This window comes from Equus asinus, chromosome 12 (assembly GCF_041296235.1).
Source record: "Equus asinus isolate D_3611 breed Donkey chromosome 12, EquAss-T2T_v2, whole genome shotgun sequence".
Taxonomy (NCBI): Eukaryota; Metazoa; Chordata; class Mammalia; order Perissodactyla; family Equidae; genus Equus; species Equus asinus.
Window position 1 is genome coordinate 38,291,202 of NC_091801.1, and position 23,347 is coordinate 38,314,548.

General features: G+C 37.8%; 1 protein-coding gene across 8 annotated transcripts in view; it reads left to right on the forward strand.

The window, feature by feature from the left end:
* The first annotated feature begins 1,244 nt into the window (after window positions 1–1,244).
* Window positions 1,245–23,347, forward strand: part of SLC26A7 (solute carrier family 26 member 7) — a 125,452-nt gene continuing 103,349 nt past the window's right edge. For 7 of the 8 annotated variants that reach the window (XM_070481330.1, XM_044744079.2, XM_044744078.2 and 4 more), the window contains exon 1: window positions 1,251–1,817. Coding sequence is in view for 7 of the 8 variants with exons in the window: in XM_044744079.2 (XP_044600014.1) it covers window positions 1,625–1,817 (193 nt within the window). In the remaining variant the exon portion in view is untranslated. Of the gene's footprint in view, window positions 1,818–23,347 lie in introns of all 8 variants that reach the window. The other variant, XM_014853414.3, reaches the window with a different exon arrangement.

Here is a 23,347-nt window from a genome sequence, read left to right on the forward strand (position 1 = left end):
AGTGGATTCACCCATCCGGTGAGTCTACCTCTCACACCAAAAGAATAGGGGTAGAATGCCGCAACTCAGTCTCTAATGAGACTCCAAACCTAAACTAGTGGAGAGTTTCTAAATTTAATATGATGTAAAAAATTGCAAAAATATAAAGCAAATTCTATTCTGTACATATGAATAAAGTGTACATATATTGCTTCATATCTAGGATTCACTGGATTTTAAAAGAAAAGTAGTTTTGCACAGATAGAAAGCCAGTGATGTCATCTTTGGAAGACTGAGAGAGTAACTCTTCTCCGTAATTTAACAACACTGAGAAAAGGTACAGCAGGCACCTTGGAAGGAGCCAAGGGATCCAAGCACTTTGTTATTCCAAAGGCTTCCAGAAACCAGATTTCAACTCTCTGGACAAATAGGCATTAAAAGGGCTGCAGCAAACTATACACATGGTATTCTTTTTCTTGGCTTCACAATTTTTAGTTAATATATTGGGTTCTTGGGTTAATTCCAATAGCACAGCTCATAAATGCAGGCCTTTTCTTCTAGGGGCTGGAGGGAACAATCATAAAATAAAACTTTGACAGCCTCTCTGTTCTATTATAAAATGTAACATCCTTTCTGAAAAAGAGAAATCCCCCAAAAGTGAAAAGAGGGCAGCACCACAAAAAAGTTGGGGACACTTCAAACAATAGTTTGAACCACATGTTATTCTTCAAGAAATTTCAGTTACAATAGCATGAATGTAGAATTATATGTCTTGGAGAAATAGAGAAAGCTGAATGAACAGTTTCAGAGATGGGGAAGAGCTGTTGCCACAAATATTTGTTCATTGTGATGCTTATTTTCTTAACCTGTGAGATGAAATTTCAGTTTATGAGAACTGGCTATTCTGTTCCCAGACTGGGCAGTGGCTGTCTGAATGTTTCTGTATGAATGAAAATCTCATCTCCCAGGGAATAAAAAAGATAAAGATATTTAGCAATGCCCTCTTATGTTTCTGAATTTTGTAGAACTGGCAGTCGTTTGATACACTGAAAATACGTTCTTCCCAAAGAAGTAAGGCTAGATTCTTTGAATATGTTTTGCATGACAAACCCCTTTGGCAGTATTATGTTTTTGCATAGCTTGTAGGGAGAGACTGGACGAGCTGAATGCTCCCTGGTTCATTAGCATAACCCAGCCCATTTCCAACACACGCCCAGAACTACCTCATTAGCCATTGGGATTGGAGCCAAAAACATAAGACTACAGTGAATATAAGGGGAATTACTGGCGAGAGAGCTCTAGACCAACTTAGTACTGAACCCATTACTTTTCCAAGATTAGAAAAATATTACACTAACAGGAACCATTTCTCCATCTCATTCAGATAAGAATTTAAGGTTTTAATCTGTATCTTTTACCTGGAACAATTAACTGCACCATAACAAGACATGCAGCCTGGCTGCATATATTTAAGCACTTCTGTTAATCTCTCTTCCTTTCTCTCTCTCTTTTATTGATTTATGTTTTGGATAGCTTTGACATTGTAAACCACAGACGAATTGGAGCCTCGCATTGAAAAGAGGTGTTGTGCAACGAATTTTTTCTTGTCTAAAGAAGTTTACTTTTGCAAGAGGGAATCTGAAAGATGACAGGCGCAAAGAGGAAAAAGAAAAACGTGCTCTGGAGCAAGATGCATACCCCTCATTGGGAAGACTTCAAACAGTGGTGTAGAAAACGACTACCTATTTTGGAATGGGCACCACATTACAATCTGAAAGAAAACTTGCTTCCAGACACAGTGTCTGGGATAATGTTGGCCGTTCAACAGGTGACACAAGGTAATGTACTGCGTTTGATTTTCCTGTTTTATGCAGAATAGATGTCACTTTGCTTTCTTGGAAGAGTGTTGTCACCTAAGATCTGCAGTTCTAATAAAATAGATATTTATTTAACTTTAGGGGAATAAACATATTGAATATCTGCATATAAAAGTTTTCCTAGTTGTCTTTTTTAAAAATCTTTTGATAGCTATTAGCATTGAGCCAGTTTTTGAATGGCATTACATATTTGCAGTGTTAAAATTCATACTATGTAAGAGTGAAAGATCAGTAATTATAAGAGAATGAGTTTTTATAGCTTGATTTTACTGATATCGTTTCCTACTTTTGCTGAATCAAGTTATGAAATATCTCCTGGCTTGCACACATTCTTTGTGAACCTAATTAACAGCACACAATTACCTGTTGTATCTTTAAGAGTTGCTGTAAGCAAGAAACCAGAGTTTTCTGTACATAAAGGAGGCTTTTTGCCAAGATCATTATTTGCAAAGAGAATCCTGTATGTCCTTAGAGCTTATGTTTTTCTGTTCATGCCTATTTAATTCTGTATCACATTACATACTGTATTCATTTTTCAATAAGAAATTTAAACTGGTGAGAAGTCTGATTTTAACTTTCCCAAAGCAGATTCTAAATGATATTCTGGATTTAGATAGGTGTTTCTGTTGGTGAAAGCTTTTAGTTAACCAGTGTGCATGCACGTATGAGCTTGTATGTGTTTTCCTTAAAGGCATGTTCTGTTCGTTGCATTTTTTTTTTTTTTTACTAATTCAGGTAATAATTTCCTACCTGTAGCAAGCAAAGGAACTGATTTCTCAGCCTTGAGAATTTGGAACACTTTCCTTGGCCTAGGCTCTGTAGATTTATATTTCCTGCGGTTTCACTACCTCCTGGGCTTGAAATATTATTCATACTGTTAAATTATAAGCACTCTTTCAATTGAATTATTCTCTAGCTGGAACAAACACATTGTGTATTTGTGTTTTTAGTATGGTTAAGAACATCTGCACTAGTGGCTTTTCTTTAAGATCCATGATACTATCATACTTTATGGGATTCCATTTGCCTGAATAGTCTTGTATTACATTTTTAATAACCATTTTGCCAGTAGCAAAGCATAGTAATCTTTTATAAAAATGCAAAGTAAATAACAGGTTAGGGCATTTTGAGCCTTGTTTTTATTCAATTTTAAAGACAAAATGAGGCACTACCATGTGCTTTGAAACTGGTGATGAACTTACAAGGGCTTTTTCACCAGATAGTTTCAGTTTATTTTATAAATTTATTTTTCTTTAATTTAATGTAAAGTGAAAGAGAAATATATTTTAAAAAATAATTTGTTTTTTCATCTTTGTGAAATATCAGGCTAATAAGGAAACTTGGGGATATGGTAAAGATACCTATGATTCCTCATTAGTGATATCATTTATGTGTAAGTCTTTGGTAGTTAATTAAATGGCTTTTATTTGGGTCTAGATTTTGAGGGATTTTGTTTTATGATTCATGTATTTCATTGATTATGAAGGAACACATTGGCCAGTTCCCTCCTGATGAGAAGCAGAAAGCTTACTCAGCCCTTGTGTCTTGGAAAGTTATGGATCTGATGGCTGGTTCTCTTGGACGGCTATGAGTGATTGGACAAAGCTACACTGCCAGAAAGAACTTAAAGGTTTTTGTTGGCAAATGAAAAGACTAATCCTTCTGAAAGCACCTATTCTTTTAAAAACAATTCTTTCAGACTTTCTCATGCTTACCCACTATGGAGAGATAAAATACCATAAGCTACCATTTGTTATAAGGGCACTGTGCTAAACCCTTTATATACGTTATCTTCCCTTATCCTAATAAAATCCCAAGAGACAGCAGTCTCTTCTCCATTTTCCATCTGAGAAAATGGAGGCTTAGAAAAGTAAGTAATTTTCCCTGGACCTCATACCTGATAAGCAGTAAAGTCAGGACTTGATTCCAAAGCCAACACTTTAACATTTTATACTTTATACTCTACATTGCCAAAATAACTAGACTTTTTCATAATACCAATGTTATTAGTAATAGAAGACATTTCTTTGGAAAGGTACAACTATTCTTCCCTTCAAATTACTTTTGCATTTACGTTTCATCCCTGCAGTTTTTAGACTCAAAAGCAAAGTGACAAGGAAAATAACTACAGTAGACATAGAGTAAGGAAGGCATTTATGTATCATTAGCCTCTATTTGTGTGAGTACAATGTTGGCAATCATTATCGGCTCCATTTATTTAGGAAAATTAGAATAAGAATAATTTTTACTTTTGCATCATAACACAAACAATAGAAATAAATACCTGTTTTCACTCTACTAATCTTTGAAGCAGCTTTTCAGTTACTAAGTGAAATTGTGGAATTCAACATTTTTTGACCTACAAATATGAAAAGTTATATGCTTTAATCTAGTAGTTGTTATTCATTCCTCTCTCTCTAAAAATGCATTTAAAATTAAGGAAGATAATGGAAACTAACATTTGAGTGTTTTCTGTATGTCAAATACCAAGGAGCCATTTTAAAGTACTTTATTAAAGAATTCCCCATTGTTAAATATAGGTGCTTGTCAGTTATCTTCATAGTTGACTCTATAGCATTTTCCGTTTTGACTATACTCTTTCTAAAACCCTTTCTGCTCTTGATTTTTAGACACTGCTTTTTTGTTTTTCTCCTACTATCTCTCTGGCCTTCTCTTCTTATGAGTCTCCACATATTTTGCCTCCTACTTTATTTACTCATTAAACATCAGTGTCCTGGAGACTCAAACTTCCAAAAATGCCTTAGGCTGTTTAATCTGCATAAGAGGCTTTAACCACCAGCACTGTGCTAGTGAAACTTTCTTCTCAACTGGAGATCCCCATATTCAATTATGCAAACCTGGAATCTTTTAAAAGCACTTCAAATTGCAATATTTAGTCTTCTAAAACAAACAAACTGAATGGCACCCACCATCCTAACCAGAATTATAATAATAATAACAGTAATTTTCAGGCACAAACACAAACACTGTTGTAAGAACACTTGGGATATATACAAAACTGAGGCCAAGAGAGGATAAATAACTTGCTTAAAGTCACACAGCTAATGAGTGGAAGAGTTAGGATTTGAACTCACGTAGTCTGGCTTCAGGGATTGTGCTGTCAGTTTTTTACTAGACTACGTCTCACAGAGGATCTCAAGAGTCATTCTCAACTCTTCCCTCTCTTTTGGTACTCTGCACGCTAACATGCAGTCAGCCACCAAGTTCTGTTGTCTCTATTCCCTAAATATCTTTCCAACCAAGTAGTTTAACCTCATGCTCCCCAGCTCTTGCTACTGCTCTAGTTCACGGACGTTATTGAAATCATCATCTTGTGGTTTTCATTCTCTGCTCTGTCTCCTCCTGTAGGCCATATGCCATACTGTAGCCAGAATGACCGTAAAAATCTGAACATACCATTTCAGAATTCTTCAATGACCCTCTATTTCTTCCAGGATAAAAGCCCAATTCTTCAGCATAATCTATTAGATCGTTAGTAATCTGGGCCCCTGGATACAAAGATCTGCTCAAAGAGAGCTCTCCTCTGAGAATCCCTTCCAATCTCCTTGGAAGACATATGTTTTCTTCCCTCCCACTCCCTTTGTACTGTTTACACATCTCTATGATAGGCCTTCACAGATTGTATTAAAATCTTTTGGTACAACTCTTTTCAGACTGGTCTGTAATCTCTGGAAACAAAGACAGTGTCTTAATCTTTATATTCTTACCAACTTGTATATCACCTGGCACATAGAAGTAGATTTTTCAATAAATGTTTGTTGGAAGAATTAAAAATAATTCAGCTCCTGAAACCTCGATTGTTCCATGGTAGGATGCTGCCACTCTAGGAAGGAAGTTGAGTTTAATTCTTAAGTTTTCAAATTCTTAATATTTCAAAATAAATGTAATAAAGATACTGATAGCAAAAAATATATTAAAATACGAGTAATTTCTTCCAATTCTTCATACTTTCTTGAAGTTACAAACTTGCAGCACTCCAGGCAAATCTGAGAAAAGAAATGTTTCCTTTGTCCCAAACAGTCTTAATTTCTTCTCCAGCAGACATTAACAAGTATGTATAGTTTATATAAAAATCATATGCCTGGTTTCTCTTGAAAAGGGGGATTATACGGCCATATGGTGCCCACATTCCCACGTGGCAAAAATCTGCTAGACCTTAATAAAGGCTACCTCCTTCAGAGAGGGCATTCACTTTGCATTTTGGCACAGTCCCCACCACTCACATGTGCACTGCCAACTCTTCCTGCTAGTATTCCCATTACCTGCCTAGCCCTCGTCTGACTCTGTCTCCCCTTCTCCCCTGCCAAGACATGTTTCTTTTTCTTCTCCTCAAAGCCCCCCAGTACATAGTTGTAGATTCTAGTTCTAGGTCCTTCTGGTTGTGCTGACACCTTCTAGTATGTTTTGTTGAAATGCCTTGAACTTACTCTTGAATAAAACCTTTATAGAGAAATTGCATAAGATTAGGTTCTTAACTTAGATCCATAGAACCTTTATTTATCTATAATTCTATGTATTTTCTGTTCCTTATTTTAGAAAAGAGTTCTGGGAAGGATTCCATAGGCAGTACCAGACTACTAAAGGAGTGATTGCCCCTCCCCAAAATAAATAAAGCATAGATGTGCTTATTTCAAAGAAATTTTAGATTGTTCTTTTACCATGTTCAAATTTTTCTTGAAAAACATTTGTATTTTTTTAAATACTTAAAAAATTTGGAGGCTTTCACTACTAACATCAGGTAAGAATCACTACAGTTAGCATCTGCCGCAATGTTCTTTGATGTCACATAGGACCACACTACAGAATGTTTTTGTGGATGAGCAAATATTCTAGAGAATGTCATTGACTTGAAATGTGTCACTAACATGGTTGGCAATCTAAACAGTATAAGACTTTGGTCCCTAGAGTATTTAGTTCACATTCTAGCTGGGATGATCACTTGGGCGAAACAGTTTCTTTGTTTCCAACCTGAAAACTCAAGCATTGAGACAGGGTGGAGGCCTAAAATGCATGACTTGCAATATAAGAACCTAATACACTGAGCAGCAATATGAGAATGTTTTGCCTTGCATTCCAAGGGATCACCTAGAATTCTTGTTCCCAAACCATGAAAATTTTATGCTACCATTGGGTTGCCCGATTTTCAAACCACAGCGTTTGGACCACAGCGGGCCACAGACAAAAGATGTATGTTCCTTATAATTACGCAGAATGTGTGGCATTCCTGGCACCAAAACATATGTGTGGAAGCTGAGCTTCATTGCACTCCTGAGGGCAACTTAGTGACATGTGGAACAATAAGTGGAAATTCCTGAAGCATACTGCGTGGCAAAGATTAAAGGCTTGTCTGGGAATTTTTCTCTGCGTAGTCAGCCTTAAGGATGCAGAACCCTAGCATTAGCTATGTATCTCTAACCTAACTCTCTTAATCACTATATCTTCCTGCTGGTAACTTTTCTCTTCTCCAGCAACAATGGCAGCTAACTATTGCTAAATAGGCCTAAAGTATACTTGCCCTGATCCACATAAAAATATACCCAGGAGCAAGTAACACTCTGCTGGCTTTTCCCTTCTCCATTTCCTCTAACCTAGTGATCCACTATAGCTCCAGGCTTTATTCAGCATTTCTGATTTCCTTTTGATTTTTCTTAAATATAAAATACTGATGATTTGTATATTAAAGGGCCATTTACATATTTCTACACTTAGAATAATGCTCTCTATAATATTTAGACCTGTTCACCTGGAAGAACCATGACCTTCCTTTCTAGGGTGTTGAGAACTTGGCAAGGTTTGCAACAAAATAGGCACTGAATGTGAAGATAAGGTGTGTGGCTTATATAGTAGTAGACTTCTGTTTTTTACCAGCTAGGATCCATCCCTGCTTCTTTTAGTAACTATGCCTTGGATTTGTTTTGGGGAACAACGCTTCTTCCAATTTTAGTATACATAATTTAGATGAGGTTATAATTTTGGCTCTAGTGATGGAGTCCAGGCTGATCAGTGGACTGAGTCCCCCTCAGGATTCTCAACCTTGGGGACCCACTGGAACCACTGTGGGGCTTGAAAGAACACTGGTACCTGGGTCCCATCTCAAGCAATTAAATCAGATTTCCTGGGAGTACTTCCCAGACATTGAGGCATTGTGTTTCTTCTTCTTTTTTCAGTTGTCCCAGATTCTATTGTGCAACTGTGTTGAAAGCTGGAACCAGACACAGCTATTGGTCCAGGTGAAGGCTTGTGGCTCCAGTCTTGATAATTAGCACAATTCCATACACCTGGCCAGTGAGTGGTTCAGGGATGAGATCTGCCCTCTAGGCACAAGGGTGTGGATTTACTACACAATAAGTCAGTCATTTCTTACTTTATCATAGTGGCAATACAAATGACCTGAGAGGTCCAATTGGTCTGGGTCCCAGGGTATGTGGGACCTTTTAGGAAGAGACATCTTCCTTTGTGCTGGGACTACTGACAGTAAGGATGATGCACTTCTATAGACTCTCATGGCCTCCAGAGCCTGAAAATGAAGCCATCCCAGCAAAGGGAATAGCAGAGAGAAACCTAGTCCTGATGACAGCTAGTACACCCCTGACTTCACTTGCCATGCAAACACATTTTTGTCTTTGCTTAAGTAGGTTTAAGTTGGGTTACTTCTAATCACTTTAAATACACGTTTGCATGTTACTACAGCTTAAATACGTTATACAAATTGTTTTTAATTCTACAAAACTCAGCAAGGTAGCTATTATTATATTTTATATTTTCATAAGAAAATATACTTTATATTTTCATGAGAAGAAAAATTTGAGGCTCAGAACATTAGATGACTTACCCCCAATTCTAGTACTGCTAAGAGGAATTCAGACCAAATCTGCCAGGCTCCATCCCTCACCACTCACTGCCTTCTGTTCTCTGGCTTGCTTGAGTATAACAGACATAACTTGAGTGGGACTGGGGCTGACTCTGGGCAACAGAACACCTGAGCCTTCCTTCACATTAACCCCTCAGGCTGCCCCTTCCTGTGAAGACATGGCACCTTCCTGATCAAACTTCCCAGAGAGCAGAAAAAGACTCTGCCAGTAGGAAGAAGTACCTATACCAGAGATCCTGCTTTCCCTTGAGAGCCTCTCGCTGCCCCCTGCTAGACTAGCTTAGGACTAGACAGGGAGGGAGATGTGCCTTCATACTGGCCTGAGCATCAACAAATGATAGCTTTTACCATTCAGCAGAGGGGACACAAGGATAAAATGTTTAGATGAGACTTTGCTAAAGGCTAGGGGGCAAGAAAAGGTAAAAACAGAGTACCATGAATCTGTAACCAGGGTTCCTTGTCTTCACTTGGTTTGTTCCCTTTTGTTTCAGCTGTGCTCTCCTCTATCAAAGTAGATGCCATCTCTAGCCCTTATCACCCTCAGCGCAGAGCACCATTGTAGACATTTACTCTCTCCCATTCTGAGTTCCAGAGAAGATCTGCCTTGAGGTCTCTTAACTTTTCTGACACTGGAGATGTCTGCCCACCAGGCAAGACTCTCCATACTCCTGTCGCAGCCATGAGCCTCAGGAGCATAGCTCCATCTCATCTTAGTACCATTTCTATAATTAAACAACATTGGAGGCCGGCCTGTGGCCTAGTGGTTAAGTTCGTGCGCTTCACTTCAGTGGCCCAGGGTTTCGCCCGTTCGGATCCCGGGTGCAGACGTGGCACCGCTCGTCAGGCCATGCTGAGCCGGTGTCCCAAATAGCAGAACCAGAAGGACCTACAACTAGAATATACAACTATGTAGTGGGGGGCTTTGGGGAGAAGAAGAAGAAAAAAAAGAAGATTGGCAACAAACGTTAGCTCAGGTGCCAATCTTAAAAAACAAAACAAAACAAAAACACTATAGCCTTGTTTCTCCAGTCTTTATTCTCAATCATCTTTTCTTTTCTCTATATACATTTCGTTTTTCATGAGCTAATCCTTATACATAGCTTCAATTGCCACTCTGCTGCTGGTGAATTGTAAAAATATATTTTTAGCCCAATTTTCTCTTCCTAGTTCTAGATATAAGTATCCGGCTGCCTATTGGACACCATCTTGATGCCTCCCAGGGACGTATTTAAAACTGGACACATCATTCTCACTCTCAAAATCAGTCCTTATCCTCTATTCGTCATTCCATTGAGAGTCATCCTCATCTACACAGTTGTCTGTGCCAGAAATCTGGCAGTGATCTTTATTGCCTTTGCCCCTTAACAGCCATATTCAATTAATCAAGTTCTATAAATTTCTTCCTCCTAAAGTCTCTCAAATATGTCTGATGCCCATTGCCCATGTGGCAGCTTCCTTGGTAATAGTAGATATTGTAATATTTGCTAAATCCTTAAAATTTGCCATAAACCATGCTAAACACTCATGGTGTATTTTATCAATTAATTGTCATCATAACCTAAGAGCTTGATACCGTTATTATCAATATTTTACAGATGACGGAAAGCTGATTAGTTTGCTTGCAGTGCAAAGTAATGCAGTTTCTATGAAACAGAGGCAGGGTTTAAATTTGGGTCTTTCTGACTCCTGAGCCCATACTCCTATCTTAATTTAGTCACCCTCATTCATTTCTTGCCAGTTAGAATGTCTGTTCATTTATAGTTTTGTCCCTCTGTTATCTATTTCAAACTTCAGCAACAAAAAAATTAAGTTAGATAGTGGGGATCTTTGTCTTAAATTCCTTCAGCTACACCATTGTAAATGGCATTTTAATCTGCTATTTCACTATATAGCATCCTTGCTTCACACCATCTTATTGGTCTCTCTCACCTTCCCTTACTGTCTTTCTTCTCATCCCTTCCCTCATGCCTCCCTGGAACTCCAAATACTTCTCTGAAACTGAAACCACAGGTGTGTTTTTATTGTCTTGTATAATGTTGGGAGCCAACATTTAAATATTAGATTTCATTTTAAAATTGAGAAGTTTTTTTGTTCTTCATTTAGATCTAATCATCTAACAACAGAGGGCTTATATTCGTGAATGAAAACAGTAGGTTGAGTTGACTGGTGCCTGCACCCTTTATGTGTGCAAGGACTTTCCATTTGTCACATGCCCCAACACTGCCTATCTTTTTACATCAGTACCACCTCAATCCTGTTGTTCATTCTCTTCAGAACCAAAGCAGCATGTTCTCAAATTCAGCTGGACACTTTGATTGTCCAAACCTGTCAAAGTATTCAGAAGAACAAGATATTTAATATAAAAGTAAACACTAGAAGGCAGTTGTGGCTATAAATAACCAACTTTCCTCTCATTACACGGATTGGACTTTTGAAAATATTTTTCAAGGCTCTTAAATATCTGGGTCTCATTTATCTCTCCAGCCATATGTCTTCTTATCTTCATCCTATGTTCTGGTTACACTGAACTGCTCTTAGTGTTCTAATGGATCATGTTTGTTTTGCCTCAGGACATTTGCACAGACTGCTCCCTCTTAAATGAATGTTCCTTCTCCCCTTGTCCCCTTCACCTGATTATATCTTAGCATATTTTAGGGCTGGATTTTGCCCAGTGGTTCTCAATCTTGGCTGCATATTTTTTTGGCACTTAAAAAAAATACCCATGCCCAAACTTTAGACCAATTAAACAGAATCTCTGGGCAACTTAGGGCAAGTCATTTAATGTTATAGGCCTCAGCTTCCTCAACTAATGACAAAAAATGAAGTAAAATGAGCACTACAGGCTTTCTAAAAGTGGTTGATACCTTTGTTTTCCCATAGCACCCTCGCTTATCCACTTGACTAAGTCTATCACCTTTGTTTTTGATTTAGATTTGATTTTTCTTGTAAGCTATAAGTTCCTTGAGGGCAGAGACTATTTACAGTTTAGGGTGACCAACCATCCTGGTTTTAGCAATGGGTGCCCTGAATTCTGGGAAACCCTTTCAGCTCCTATCAAAGTATCTGGTGCATAGTAGGTACCCAAATGTTTGTTGACAGTGAAAAATCATAATTGAGGTGACAGAATGGAGCTTTCCTGTGCCCACTCTCCTTTTGGTGGCCTCTCTCTGTATGGAAACTTTCAATCTGTTACTGTCTCTACTATCTGAGCTCGTAGGTCTGTTGATCATGGGAGTTCTTTCTTTTTCCTCTCGTGAGCTATCACCTGTAGAACAAGATGCAGGATAGAAGTGTGGTGGAATTGCCTTACCCCACTAGTGATTAGAACCAGTGATCTTTGATTAAGGACACTTGTCTGTGAACCAAGAGACTGTGTGTCTATAGGAATTTTATTTGCATCAGTTGTGGTTCTTGAATATATGTAAATTTACCCCGGGAGACCCACTTGTAATATCACTTAACTCTGATCCTACTCTTGCTGTGAACCAGACAGCTGAATATAATGTGGTTTGCTAGTAACAATGCTAAGACCACCACAAACCAGTTACCAGAGGGAAATAACTTTCATCATTACCCACACAGTTTGGGTTTGATTTCTTATGTGTAATTCTTGGAAGTGCCTGCTACCACCTAATTATTTTGTTTTTAAGAATACTAATCTTAAAAAAAAAAAAAAAGAAAAAAGAATACTAATCTGTCCTCCTAGGGTCTTTATTCATTTCTATTAAGAAAATACTCGAAAGAATACAGTCTTTTGCTATATTCTTGGAAAGAGAGAAGTTATTATAAGACAACAATTCAGCCCACAAGGGGTTTGTTATTTTTTCCTTCCTCAGAAATTTGTGGAAAAGCATATATGAGAATATGATCTTGTTATTTCAACCTTGAAGATATCATTCTGGTTTGGGTACATAAGGGTGGGAACATTTTCTTAATAGAAGTTTGTGGAGTATTAGTTTCAGCCACTTTCTGCCTTGAGAAGGTTGTGTAACATAGGGAGCTGCCAAAGAATTCAGTGTTTTTATTTGGGAACATGAAGTATAGAACAATCCGATCTATATAACATAACATGAAATGAATATTTGGTGGTAAAAATTAGATCCATATAGAGAACAAAGTGGCAGCCTTAAAAAACTGGCAAGACTTGCTTAGCTACAGACATATGGTATTATACGAAATGGCATTTTAAGAAATCAAGTGCTGCTAATCACTCTTCCTCCAGAGAGGATCTCGAGGGAATGATAGCCACAGGTAACATTTAGGGAATGGCAGCCAATGTTCCAGTTTACTAGCTGAGTTAGTGTTTAAAGTCTAGCTCTACTAAAGCTGGACTGGAGCAAAACTATTTAGATCTGAGACTGAAGAGTTGCTTCTTTCTTTCTTGTAAAGCTAAGGTTTGGATGTGCTTGTGGAAAGAGAAAGAGAGAGACGTATCAGAGCTTACCTTGAGGCAGGCCCTGGTCTTTTTATCATATCTAGTAGCACGGATGAAGAAATAGTAGAAGAGAGAAAAACACACATATGTGGACAGGCCTTTTCCCATCAAGAAATGTTTTCCCTTTCATGTTCAACTTTGACCTCTCTAAGTAGCAGCCTTCTTCTTGGGTAGGGGAGATAGAAGGTGGTGGAGAGAAGGAGCCTGACAACTTCTGCTTTCCCACTTGAGCTGAGGTTGCGGCACTATAACTAAAGAGAGGTGGATAGAATCAAGACATTTGAGAAGGTAGGATTGAGCTCAGGTTCTGGGAGGTTAGCTGAGACATACAACTCAGCCTGATAAGTGTCAAGTTTAGCATCTGGGTGTTAACCAGTAGGACCAGGACACAAAAGGTAAAACTAGGGAATAAAGTGGGGAAGCAGGCAAAGTGTAGGAGCAACTCAGGATTAGAACCTGGGCTCAAGATTCTGGGTGAAAGGAGTCTGAGTTACAGTCTAGGGAGCCAGCAGCATGGATAGATGTAAGTCTTTTCTAATTTTCTACCCAGTGTACGAGCAGGCCTCAAATTTTGGTGGTGGGCCTGAGCCCATGGGAGGCAGTGAGAAGATGCGCCTGTCTGGCAAAGAGAAGTAAGGGAAGAAGGCATTAACCAGCAGTTACTGTAAAGTGATGAGGACAGTTCTTGTCCTTTGCTGCTCCCAGGCTTAGAGTGTGATCTAAAGAAGTGTTATGGAAACTTGGTCCTCAAAAAAACGCTGAAATATGCCGTGGAGCAATTTCTGTTCACCTTTACTTAGCTAGAGTGTTCAAGGGAAAGAATGTTAGGACCTGTGAGAAGCCTTGAAGCTCCCAGTCATGCTTTGCCCTATGTGGTCAGCACCTCCTAACAAACTGGACTTCAATACCCCTGGGTTGCCACTGGCCTCCACAATGAACTGCTTATTAACCTCACTTCCTGACCTCTTTACAATCTTCTTGACCACTAGACCTTGTTTATGCTTCCATCCTCCTAATAATCAAGACCTTTCTTTGCCTTTGACCCTCTGTTTCTCCCCTTATACTCTTCATTGCTCTGGGCAAATGTATCATTCCATTCCTGGCCCTTTCAGTGCCCAGGAACTGAACCTGGGCTGCCAAAGTAGAGCGCACCAAACTTTAACTGCTAGGCCATTGGGGCTGGCTCTGTTTTGTTTTTTAATGCGTGTGGTGAAAGGGACCAAAACAAACAATTTTCATTTTGGATTTGTTATGTGAAGGCCTGTGAGATCTCTAGTTGATGTCCATTAGAGTCTGGAGTTTAGGAGAGATATCAGTAAGATATATATATATCTTGTACATCCAATCCCTTGACCATAACCCCTATATATTTATATACATATATGGGATTGGATGGGATAATTCATGGTTAATTTATAGAATAAAAAGAGGAATCAGAATGGAGGGAACCTTGGGGAACATAGACATTTCAGTGGCTGAGGACCTGGCAAAGGGAAATGAGAAGACATGGTCCATGAACATTGTGGTGCTCTGGGAGCCAATGGATAAAAGCTTTAAGAGAGGTGTAGTTGACAGAGTAAAACGTATGTATGAAAAATAGAGTCCCCAGGACAAAAGGAATAATAGTTAGAAACCAAAAATTTGAAATTCGACAAGAGAGTCCTAGAAAATATTCTTAATGATGAAATCAGATGTACCAGAACAAAATGCTTCACAATTCTTCAGGAATGTGGGCAACTTGTGGAAAAAACTTGTACACATCCTTCAACCCCTACTGTAATTCTAATCCTCCAATAAAACTTTTTGTGACAATGTCTTCCATAATTTCTCTGTCTTCTCTGAACTTTGACTACACTGATCGTTCTATGAACTGCACATATAATGGTTTAATGTTCAATAACATTTGTTTCAGGCAAGCACCCTATAGTTCATATCCCATGTTTCTTTATATCTCTCATGGAATTTCCTGTGGATTTAGGTATGTAGTAAGCGCTTTGTAAGGACTTGTAGAGTACCAATCAGAAAGACCTCAGTTTTGAATTCTGGATACGTCACTTGGACAAGTTTTCTGACTGCTCTAAGGTTAAGTCTTCCTCTATGGACGGTGGGGATAATAATACCTAGTATGTAGAGTTGCTCTGGAAAGTAAATGTTAGGAAATAAAGTGTTCAGGGCAGAATATAGTGCAAAAGAAATATTCCATAAATGCTGTTATTTTAATGCTATCGTTATCTTCTATTTCCCGTAAGAACGTAAACTTTACAAAGGTGGGGATTTTTGTCTGGGTTATTAATTGATGTATCTCAAATGTCTGGCACCTTGTAGAGCTTAATTCTAGGAAGATGTTTTTTCCACCTCTATGTTTTAGCTCTGCTATTTGGAGGTAAGAGAAAGATAAGAAGATGGATAAGATCAATTTTGTAAGAGATCTTCCAAAACACCTAAGTTAAAAAAATTCTAGGCATCTTACAGAATGTCAAGGGAACCCTCTCAAATTTGCCAGGGTGGATACTTCAAAGCTTACTTCTAGCTATTACTGATATCAGTTGCTAGACAGGTATCATTTAACATCTGCAGGTAGTCTGTGCATGAATGTGCACACACTCTGTGTGTCTCCCACTTCCCTTTCATCCTTTGCCTACCCAGTTAAAAAACTGAAACAGAAATAAAAATAGACAAATCCAAAAGGGAAAGGGAAGAAATACCAAATAGCCTAATTCGTGTTATAGGCTCATTGCATTTTGGGTCTCTGTACACCAGCCAGCACTTATATCCATGACTGCCTGACTGGGTAAAAGAACACCTTAATTACTATTTGTGTCCCATGGGTCCATGATAATTCTCATCAGTTTATTGTGTGTAAACTGTTCGGAGGTATGGGGGATGGAGGTATGGAGGACTGCTGGGGGATGGTACTTTGCAGACAGAAGCATATCGTGATCTTACGTAACCAAGCTACCTCCTTCTCTAAGCCTGCATTGTGTGAGAAAGGAGTGCCAGCCTGGACTGCAGCTGTCTGTGCTGCTCTGCACAGACAAGGCTCCGCACTTTTGTTCAGACTCGGAGATTAGCCATGTGTGCCTATCTTATGCTCAGTATTTCCTCATTTTCATGTGGGCCTTGGTGTTTGCTATTGCAGACTTAGCCACTTGAAGCTGGAGAGTTAACAAATCCTTTCTGGAAGCAGCTGGATTATCTTTAAGTAGTAAATTAGCCCCTACAGAGTATGATGACTGTACGTAATCCACTTCTGAAATAATTTAAAACATCACAGTCTGAAAAGTGATATCATCTCACATGCATGGTTTGATGTTTACTTATATAATTCTGTCACTAAAGGTAAGGGATTACTTCTTTTTCTTCCTCTGAAAATTATAATTTTGAATATAGTTAAGTATCATCTCACTTATTAAAAATATTAAAAGATGGAAATGACAAGGAGAAAGTCCTTCAAATTGACCTACTTCAAGACTGGGAAAACTGGGGACCACTATTGCAGTCTCTTTCCCTTCCTAATCAGGGGGTCTCCGAGTCTGAAGTAAATACAGTAAGAGGACACAAGGAAATGGCATATGGCATGTATGTTGAGTTTGTACCTGCACACATGCCTCTGGTTCCTGTCACCCTTGGTCACCATATGAAGTCAGGCCCTTTCTCAGTCATCTTTCCTTCCCCTTCTCTTCCTCTAACACTGGTGGTGCATGTCCTCCTCCCTTGCTTGTACTTCTAGTGAGAGCCACACAGCCCGCCTTTATCAGTGCCGCCTCAGGAACCCCTCTTCCTCAGGGAATAGAATCTACACTTTCAAAATGTTCACAAGGCAGTCTCTCTGCCTGTTTTCCTTTCCTAAAATTAGCTGGCTCTCTAACTCAAGGGCATTATCTTCTGAACACCTCTCTAAAGTAGAGGCTAATTGTTTTCCCACTGCCTGTGATAATTCATGTATAAAACACCTCATGCTTGAATTTGCATACTCAGTATCTGTCCTGTTCAGTAGTGCTTCTCCATTTGCATGTGCCCCTTCCAAGGCCAGTTGTCTTCACATGGTCATATATTTTTGTAAAATTTCCAAAGATATTTTAACAGAAATTGATTAAGAACACTGTCTCTTCCTGACTCAACTTCCCTTGAGTCATATTTCTAATATCTGGCGGCATTGGAGTGATTGCAGATAATTTTAGGATCTGGTTAAGAGGAAGTTGCCACAAAAGATTGACATTGACTGAGATTGAATAAAATGCATCAGATGGTAGTGTAACAATGATATTGTCAAGAAACTGGTTAATTCATGTCTGCAATTCTCAGATAATATTTAAGTTTCTGCACAGGAAAATTTGAAATGCCTTGAAGTCTTATAGCTATCAAGAATCTTAATAGATATTTTTTCAATTTGACAATTTGAATTTCACATATTATTAACTAGTTATAAAGCTAAAATAAAAATTTCTAACCTATCAATAATAAATCAAGGGGGGCAAATGGCTCTATCACTGGGTCCATGCTCCCAAGAAGGTATCAACTACACCTCCAGACCATCTTTCAGTGGGGAGGAAAGGGGGAACACGTATTCACTAGTTCACTCTCTGATTGGTCAAAGGCTCACCTTTAAGTGCTCCTCTGAGTTGGCATGAGTGAGTCTGGTCATTAACTGAATCCCAGAGCAGATGTCAACAGAGAAACCTGAGGGTGTGAGAGAAAGAGGAACTGTCAGATTTCAGGGCGTGAAGTCAGACAGCCTCCCCAGAGGGCAAGAGCAGGTGAGCCCAACAACACCTGAAATGTGTGTTAGAAATGTCAGGTTCACCTTATCTTCTGCTTCCTTTGTTCATAAGCCGCCCTTTCATTCTCACTGAAAAGGCCACTCAGAAGAACCTGAAGTCAGTGATTAAAGCATGCAGCACAAGATTGATTCTTTTATTTCCTTTCTTTGGGTCTTATTGTTAGTGTTTTTCCAAAATTCCAAACTCTTTCTCTTACGGAATTATTGTTACTTAGCCCTTATTCCTTGGAATGAGAACTTTTAAGTGCTTATATCTTTAGCAATTCCAGGCTCAGAATAAATTCTGAAATGCATACAGAAATACCTCTGATGCTTAATATTCAAGACATCACTCTGCCACCTCCACTCCCAACCCCCAGGCATCTATAAGAAATAATTAAGCTTTTGTCATTGGCTAATTTTTACTCACATGAAGTATCTTTACTGGGGGGATGTAATTTGGATAATGCTATGATTTATCAAGGGGTATGACTTATTAGGTTAAGAATCTCAACTTTGGCTTTAAAATATCTCAAATCTGAGAGTTCCTCTTTTACCATAGCCAAATACAGTAGTTCATTTGTGAGCCTAATGTTTAGAACTAAAAACCATTGTTTGGCTTCTGTTTGCAACCTCAAAAAAATTGAATAGAAGTGCTTTCAGATGATTTTGAAAAATGAATATAATTTTTTTTTTAAATTGACCAAGCTAAAATCTTCCCATTTTTCAGAAGGCATGGGGAAACTATCATTGCTTCTCTGAATAACAATTCCTCAGTCACTGGTCACAAATAAGATGGATAGATCTAGCAGGGAGCTCTTTTTTCTAATTTGCACGAGGGCACTGAATGATTCAAGCAGCAGCTCTGGTTAGATGCAGGCTGGGAGCAGAACCTGGGTTCAGCCTTTTTGATATTTTTGCTGTCGATGCAAATAATCCATAATCAATCTATAAATCACAATTGGGGTCAGTTTCTTAGGAACCAGATCTCAGGACTAGTCTAGGTCCTTCCTTCTCCAAGAAAAGAAGGGCACCAAAGAAGTAGGGTGTACAGAGTGGTTATATACCATCTTGGAACAAAGAGCATACTTCACATATGATAGGAATCTCCCTTTTACAATTCTCAGGAGACGCTTAGCTGGCACAGCAGATGAGTGATCAGCAGGTTGGTGGTCACAAGGTGAGCACAGCAGGTCAATAATTAATCCTTAGTTTAGGGAGGGATGCTTATCCTTAAAGAAATGTCAATATGAGGGAAGTTACATCCATTTCTTTAAGGGCATAATTCTTGTCTTTGGGAAGTAGTTATTATTTAAAGCAGATGTACAATGCATGTTCAACAGGCCACATCAAGCCCTTTTGGAAAGACAAATTCAGGCCGAATTAGTTTTACACCAAATAACTTCATCATATACTTCAATATATCTTATTGTTATTCATTTAATTATCATTTCCCCTTTTGATATATAATCTTTTGATAGAAAGACTTGAAGATCAAAATATTGTCCGTGGGTGCCAAAGTGGTTGTTGCCTGCCCTGGGTCCGTCGTGTCCCTCAGTGCTAGGCTTTTATCTCATTTATCTGCCCAGGTTGTGGGGAAATAGTCAGATATAGTGGACAAGCATAGAGATATATATTAACAGAAGAAGCAATTCATAGGTTATATAATTTTTAAATTAATTTTAGATTATTGTACAAACATTGTACATGTGCTTTTACATGACTCCTCATGCTCACATTGTTTACAATTATAATTACAATCTGGATTGAAAAAGGGAGCCAATACCTGAAGGGGGTCAACCGCACAAATCAAGACTGGGTGTAGGATCACTTAAGACATTCACCTGCTGTTTTTTGTGTACTTTAGCAGAGATGACACAATGGAAGATTCATCAGGTATAAAAACACAGCATTCACTTTGAATGATTGCACATGTACCACCTTGGGATGCTGTTAAAATATCTAAAGCCATTCTGTTTTGAAGGACAGCCTTTTTCTCTAAAGACATTTTAGTGTTTAATTAAGCTATTCCTGCTTGACTATTGTTAAGGCTTTGTTGAGTAAATATACTCAGGGCTTCTATATGTGATAATGACATCTTCTATCAAGGAAGAAACAAATATAGCTGCTAGGTGGCCATACCAGTGGAATACTGAATGAGCCCATCTGGCCTTACAGAGAGGAAGATTGGCAACAGGTGTTAGCCCAGTGCGAATCCTTCCCTGCAGCCAAGGGAAGCTCAGAGTGCAGTGTTTTAGCCATCCCAGCAGTAGCCAAGGCCAGAGATTTGTTCCACATAACGACTGAGTTCCATTAGAAGCCTCCCAATAAATGCCTGGCCTTCGAGATGAGCCTGTTCCAAATCCATCACTTTCTTTAAGTATGATAGCATTCTGAAACCTTAAATGGAACAATTATAAAATAGGTATATAGTTTAAGTATTACAGAGGTTTAAATGAGGAGATATAAGGATGGGAATACAGGCCCAGTCTGGAGTTGTGGATCAGCTGTCTACAACAGATGCCATCTTCTTCTCATCCTGGTTTGGAGATATTTGCATTGGTCAGTTGGAATCAGGTATCAGAAATAGTAACTGAAACCCACTCAGGTGAAGAAGACTTTTTTTTTAAAATGAGAAATGTGAATCCATGAATACATTGATTCTGTAGTGCATGAATTAAAAGTACCTGGTATGGTCCTTTCCAAAAGGGCTGAAAAGAGTCTTTTATCTGGAGTCTTTTCTAATAAACAAAGCCTCAAGTTTGAAGTCCATGATTCTGAAGGTCTTCATCTCCCGGGAGCTCAATGTGAAAAGAATCAGCTACCAATCTCTCATTTCTGTTAAGTGTCTCAATGAGACCTTGACAATAATTAAGAGATCTCCTTTAAGCAAAGTTGGTGCATACATTCCTTCATCTAACAGCATAGGCTGTCCAGTTATTATCTCAAAAGGGGACAGCAGATACTTACCAAAGAGTGTAGATCTAAGATTGAGGACTACTAGCAGAAGAGCCTTTGGCCCTGAGAGAGTAAATGCTTCTGAAAGCTTTGTCAATTGAGTTCTGATTGTGCCATTAGTTAAAATGTTGCATTATTGGCCAAATGTCACAAGTAGATTTAATTATTTGTCTGGTGAGATGAGTTCCTCAGTCACTGTGAAACACAATGGGAATTCCTCAAACAGGAATTATCTCTTTCAATAATAATTTACCTAATAATAATTTTCCTCTTCTGAAGGAAAGGCCTCAACCCAATGTGAGAACACACATATCATTACAAGATATTTTTATCCTTGGCATGGTGGTATTTGAGCAAAGTCCAATTGCCATATCTCAAATGGTCCCTTAGAAAGGGGAAAGTGGCCTCCTGATTCATGACGTAGTTCCCCTAGATTATATTTTGGGCATGTAGTACAACAAGTATAGGCTTTATGAGCCACTGTGGGAGAAAGTTTCCAAAAATGTCTTCCTCCTTTTGTTGCCACCTTTATTTCTATTCTTCCATGGTGATTTCTTGAGCCTATAGAAGGAAATCTTTTACTGAGTTAGAGTTAATAGAAAGTAGAGAGTGTTCTTGAGGCTAGGCAGCAGATGCAGTTTGATAATATCCTTTCTTATCATTTAAGTAAGACCCATCTGTAAACTGAATTAGATAATAGAATGCAGTCATGGTCTTTTCCTCTTGTAGTACTGGAAGCAAAGTAGCAGGGTTAAGATAGTGAATCATATTTACCTACACAATATAACCTAAGAAGGTATATCATCATTTATTTGACAATGCCTCCCATGCAATTTAGCATAACAAGCCTGATTAGTACTTCCCTCTTTATAGGAAGAGGCAACTTCTTTGAGAAGCCCACTGAAAATTTTCAGAGAAATTTTTTTCAAGTCCAAAGAAAGAGTTCATTTAGGATATGAATTTTGGGGAGCTTGTCAAAAATATGAAAAGGTTTTAAAACACTTGATCCAATAAGATCAAGGGATTTCTTGTCACCATGAAACAAGAATCACTGTGAAACAATGCATAGTTATCCATTTAACCAAAGTGAGATTCATTCAAAAGTCAAGAAAACTTTGTATAGTCTTTTTATCAAGAGAAGATTAAAAGTCCAGGAAAATTATCCTTTTAAGAAAGAGAAAACCAAATCCTAATTTTTGTAACAGTTTACTTCTGAATTAAAACTTATTCATTCATTTAATTAAATTCATTTTAATCTTAGCCAACTTGACCATGTGCAAAATTCTTTCTTCAAGGTCCTTCTTTAACAAACCTTCTATAACTTTCTTTTTACATTCAGTTGTCTCCATGTTGCCTTTTTTTTTTCTTCCTAGGACAAATTTATCTTTCTTAACAAAACAAACAAAATATTTCCATTCTTTATATCTTTTTTACTGAAAACATATATCTTAACTTTCCTTGAATACAAAGATGTCTTCCTTATTAAATTGTAGTAATTTTAATTACATAAATTTGAATTTTAACCCTTAGAAACCTTAATTTTTAGTGAAAACTAAGAAGTAAGCAATTATAAACTTTTACATTATCACTTTGTGACTTTATTAAATACTTTTTGTAATTTGTAGAAACATGCTACTTCATAGTACAATTTTAATAAAATATAAGACATATTTACTAATAGACCCAAACTTGTTTTTCTCTGTAATAAGAAGCCAAAATAGATAAACTTCAATATTTTGGTAATTAACATAAAATGTTTTATCTTACATGGAAATGACCAAGATACTCAATAAATTTTATTATTTAATTCAATTAGCAAAACTCTTAGGTTTCAAGTTAGCAAAAGGTTTTGAAATTATTTTAAGTACATACAGAATAACAGGTAAATTATTGTTTAACCCAACACTCTTATCTTTTTCACTCTATTTAGTTACTTGTTCCCAATAATTATTTAGATTGCCTACAAGACTCTATGAGACATTAAGCAAAATTAGCCATCATTTTAAATTATTATTTTTGTTAATGGGTTTTGTAATAGAGATAACATCAACTTATTTGACCAATAAACGTAGAATAAAGGATTCCTGTCTACATCATATCCAATGCTGATAATTCAGAGGACATGTTCATTTTAATCAAACCAACAAACATAAATAAGCTTTCATTTACCAAAGATTAATTTGATAATGTTAAGTTGAAAGACATTGGGTTAGTTTCCGTTCCATGTAGAAATAATTTATATAAGCACTTGCTTTGAGTCAATTGAATAGAGCTCTTTAGAAACTAGACCATCTGGAGGTTAGATATTATACACATATAACATACATAGACATATGTGTACAGAGACTTCACAGCTATTGTTTTAAAATCACTACTGTGAATCAGGTACAGTAATATAAGGCTCCCTAGTTATGCATCCAAATTTTGTTTTAAGCCTTTTCTACTAA